We start from the raw sequence: 4,322 nt of genomic DNA on the forward strand, positions 1-4,322 counted from the left end.
ATCTAGTGCAACAGAGTTGGATAAGCTCATCAGACATATATTTGATATATGATAAAATTAACACGACAGTATTAAAAGAGAATCAGTTTGTGGGAGAACGCAACCTGATTTGTTTGTTAAATATATAGCAGATAACACATGTCCCAGTTGTTTGGATATGCAAGATTATAATTCATTTGCTATTCCTAATCCTATTTCAACTATGAACTCCTCAGTGAGGCTGAATGAGTTACTGGGATGCAAACACGAATCCACATCAGAAACTTGCTCAAAACAGGGATTCCTGGGTGGCTCAGTTGGTTGGACATCTAACTCTTGATTTCGACTCAGGTCATGATCTCAAGGTTCATGATTTCGAATTTTGCATCAGGTAGTGTGCTGATGGCATACAGCCTGCTTGGGATTCTCTCTCTCCCTCTCAGTGTCCCTGTCCTGATCGTGCTCTCTAAAAAAGAAAAAAAAAAAGAAGAAAGAGAGAAAGAGAGAAAGAGAGAAAGAAAGAAAGAAAGAAAGAAAGAAAGAAAGAAAGAAAGAAAGAAAGAAAGAAAAGGAAAGGAAAGGAAAGGAAAGGAAAGGAAAGGAAAGGAAAGGAAAAGAAAAGAAAAGAAAAGAAAAGAAAAGAAAAGAAAAGAAAAGAAAAGAACGATAATTGTTCAAAACATGCTGTTCAAACAATAAATGTGGTACCAATTACTTTGCATTCTTTGTTATCAGGCTCTGTACTATCTCATGTTCGTGTATTATCCCGTAGTTTCACACAACAAAGGCATATAAACACTTGATAAAAATCACACAGCTAGTAATCAGTGGGCTAATATCCAACCAATGAAGTAACCCAAAAAGCAAACAAAACACATAAAGCAAAACTCTAAAACCACAGCATTAATCAACATTCTACACAGACTCTTTGCATGACTTAATCTCATTGAGCTTCAAGTATCTCATCAGACATAGAATTAATTACATCCCTCTGGTAGGACACTCCTGCAGAATAATGAGATCGTTATTTTGAAATGGGTACCATAGCTCTGGGCTCAGAGCATACTACATATTGAATAATGTTAACACACCTCTCCACACATTTCTCTGTACAGGTAAAACAAAGTGATAAACGTTGAGCAAATAAAATCTATAAGTAATATTTTAAGACGTCAAAACAGGTTTTAAAAAATTCAGAGGAAAGTGGTATAAGGTAGAAAAAGAGAAATGGCAGTCAGAACACAATATATTAGAGAAGTGTCTGAGCAGATAGTAGTCAGAGTGATAGAAAGGACTAGTTTATTTGGCAGAAGAAAGAAAATGTGATTAAGTTCAAAAATCAGTTTCTGAATGACATCAAGAAGGAACACTACTGAGGTGCAGTGTGTTGGTGAGGTGCAGCGTGGTGTGGTAGAAAATGATAAGGAAAATCCCAGTAGACTCAAAATTTTTCCCACAGAAATATTGACATTCCCAAGAATGATGACCAGGAAGGGGCTGAAAAGAAAGCCAGTGGCAGCTAAGGAAAAAATAACTGAAAGTCACTGAAAGTGATCCTGGCTCATCAACTTTTTTTGTTTGTGTATTTATGTACTTTGAGACAGAAAGAAAGGGAGGGAGGTAGAGAGAGCGAGAGAATCCCAAGCAGGCTCTGGGCTATCAGCGCAAAGCTCCATGCGGGACTGGATCTCACACACGGTAAGGTCATGACTTGAGCCGAAATCAGGAATTGGACACTTAACCGACTGAGCCACCCAGATGCCTAACTTCTTCTACGCACCTATCTTTTATCATTGAAAACATACAAAAAGGCATGTGTGTGCATGTTTAAATATTTATATGCATGCAATATGATAATTAATGTTTAAATATGCATATAAATATTCATACCTATGATATAGTATGATTAATGTATACTTCGCTAAATTAAATTATATCCAACATGGAATGGGAAAAAATGAATAGCCTGGTACAACAGTTTTAACAATCAGAAATTGGTTACTGGAGAGTTTGTATTTCTGAATTTTGTTCAAACATTGCAAGAAATACAATTAAAATTTCACACTTTTGATTACTAACAAAAATGATCTAATTTAAATGAAATAGTTTACAATCAATTTTACCATCTATTAATTTCCTTCCATTTTCTCCATTAAAAAATGAAAGCCACCGAATACATGGCCCCAGGGAATCTCACCCCGGTGACTGAGTTCATTCTCATGGGAGTCTCAGACCGCCCAGAGCTCCAGATTCCACTCTTCTTTGTTTTCCTGGTGATCTATGGGCTGACCGTGGCAGGGAACCTGGGCATCATCACCCTCACCAGTGTTGACTCTCAGCTTCGAACCCCCATGTACTTCTTCCTCAGGCACTTGGCTATCATCAATCTTGGCGATTCTACTGTCATTGCTCCTAAAGTGCTGGTTAACTTCTTGGCTTCAAAGAAGACCATATCCTACTATGGATGTGCAGCCCAACTGGGTGGGTTCTTAGTCTTTATTGTGGCTGAGACTTTCATGCTAGCTGTAATGGCCTATGACCGCTACGTGGCTATTTGCTACCCCCTGCTCTACATGGTGATGGTATCTCCACAGATCTGTCTGCTGCTGGTATCCCTCACATACCTCTACAGTCTGACCACAGCACTGACTGTCACCTCCTGTGTGTTCTCTGTGTCATACTGCTCTTCTAACGTAATCAACCATTTTTACTGTGATAATGTCCCCTTATTGGCATTGTCCTGTTCCAATACCCATATTCCAGAAACAGTAGTGTTTACCTCTGCAGGGATCAATTTGCTTTTCTCTATGATTATTGTTCTAATATCCTACTTCAACATCGTCCTTGCCATTTTGAGGATACGTTCCTCAGAGGGTCGACAAAAAGCCTTTTCCACCTGTGCCTCTCACATGATGGCTGTCACTGTGTTCTATGGGACCCTTCTCTTCATGTATTTGCAACCAAGGAGCAACCACTCATTGGATACTGATAAAATGGCCTCTATCTTCTACACCCTGGTGATACCAATGCTGAATCCCCTCATTTACAGCCTAAGGAACAAGGATGTGAAGGATACATTGAAGAGATTCCTAAATAAACCATACCAGTCGTTCAAATTCATGTAAATAAGAATTACAATTGTCTCTATTTGAGGGTTTTCATTTTCTCCTGAAAAGCTAATGTCTGCTAAGTGCCAAGGAAGTAATAGTTTAAAACTCCATAAATTTCGATGGGAAAATCGTAACCAATTTCTATCCCAACCTCAAATAACCAACTTTTCCTAATACAAATATGTATTAGTTACCAAAAAAAGTACACATATTTAAGTTGTAAACAGTGATTTCAATATACACACATTTTATAGTGCAACATAAGTTGGCTACTGGGTTTTCATAATTTCTTTTCAAGGCAACTCAAAACTCTATGAGCTACAGACTCCATTATTTGGACTACTCCTCACTGTTTATGTGATCTCAGTAGTGAATAACCTGGGTTTGATCATCCCCACCAAGATAGACTCTAGGCTACAAACACCCATGTACTTCTTCCTCAGACACCTGGCTTTCACTGATCTTGGTTATTCAACAGCTGTGGGACCCAAAATGCTGGTAAATTATGCTGTAGATCAACATAAAATCTCCTTTAATGGGTGTGCCACCCAACTCACTTTTTTCAATATTTTTATCATTAATGAAATTTTCATTCTGTCGGCAATGGCCTATGACTGCTATGTGGCCATCTGTAACCCTCTGCTCTACACAGCTGTTATGTCACAAAGATTCTGTCAGGTGCTGGTGGCAATACCTTACCTCTATAGTGTCTCTTTGTCTTTGCTGACCATCATGAAAATGTTCCTTTCATCGTTTGGTGACTGTAATGTCATCAGGCATTTCCACTGTGACAGTCTGCCATTGATAGCTTTGTTCTGCTCAGGCACCCATGAAAGTAGATTGATAATTCTGATCTTTTCTGCTTTTAATCTGGTGTCATCTCTTCTCATAGGCCTTGTGTCTTACATTCTAATCTCTGTTGCCATCTTCAGGATGAACTCTGCAGAAGGCAGGCACAAGGCTTTCTCCACCTGTGGATCCCATCTGGCAGTGATTGCCTTATTCTGTGGCACTCTATTCTTTACATATGTGCAGCTGAAATCTACTCATTCCTTTGATACTGATAATATGGCCTCCTTATTTTACACATTGGTTGTACCCATGCTGAATCTGAGGATCTATAGCTTGAGGAACAAAAAGGTGAAAAATGCCCTACAAAGTACTTGGAGAAAGTGTTCAAACATAGGCATACCTCAGAGATATTGCGGGTTTGGTTCCAGTGCACCACAATGA

General features: G+C 38.8%; 2 protein-coding genes across 2 annotated transcripts; both read left to right on the forward strand.

The window, feature by feature from the left end:
- Nucleotides 1-2,156: 2,156 nt before the first annotated feature.
- LOC131488834 (olfactory receptor 8J2-like) lies at nucleotides 2,157-3,104 on the forward strand. The gene has a single exon (XM_058690680.1). It carries the CDS (start codon nucleotides 2,157-2,159, stop codon nucleotides 3,102-3,104), a length of 948 nt encoding a protein of 315 aa, XP_058546663.1.
- A 54-nt stretch (nucleotides 3,105-3,158) lies between these two features.
- LOC131486667 (olfactory receptor 8K3-like) lies at nucleotides 3,159-4,322 on the forward strand. The gene is made up of 2 exons (XM_058686560.1): nucleotides 3,159-3,219; nucleotides 3,355-4,322. Exons 1-2 carry the CDS (start codon nucleotides 3,159-3,161, stop codon nucleotides 4,320-4,322), a joined length of 1,029 nt encoding a protein of 342 aa, XP_058542543.1.

Source organism: Neofelis nebulosa, chromosome 10 (genome assembly GCF_028018385.1).
Source record: "Neofelis nebulosa isolate mNeoNeb1 chromosome 10, mNeoNeb1.pri, whole genome shotgun sequence".
NCBI classification, from domain to species: Eukaryota; Metazoa; Chordata; class Mammalia; order Carnivora; family Felidae; genus Neofelis; species Neofelis nebulosa.

Coding starts and splice junctions, on each gene's coding strand:
- LOC131488834 (XM_058690680.1), top strand. CDS start 2,157: ATGGCCCCAGGGAATCTCACCCCGGTGACTGAGTTCATTCTCATGGGA.
- LOC131486667 (XM_058686560.1), top strand. CDS start 3,159: ATGTCTGCTAAGTGCCAAGGAAGTAATAGTTTAAAACTCCATAAATTT. Junction 3,220..3,354: donor TAAATTTCGATGGGAAAATC/GTAACCAATTTC, acceptor GTGCAACATAAG/TTGGCTACTGGGTTTTCATA.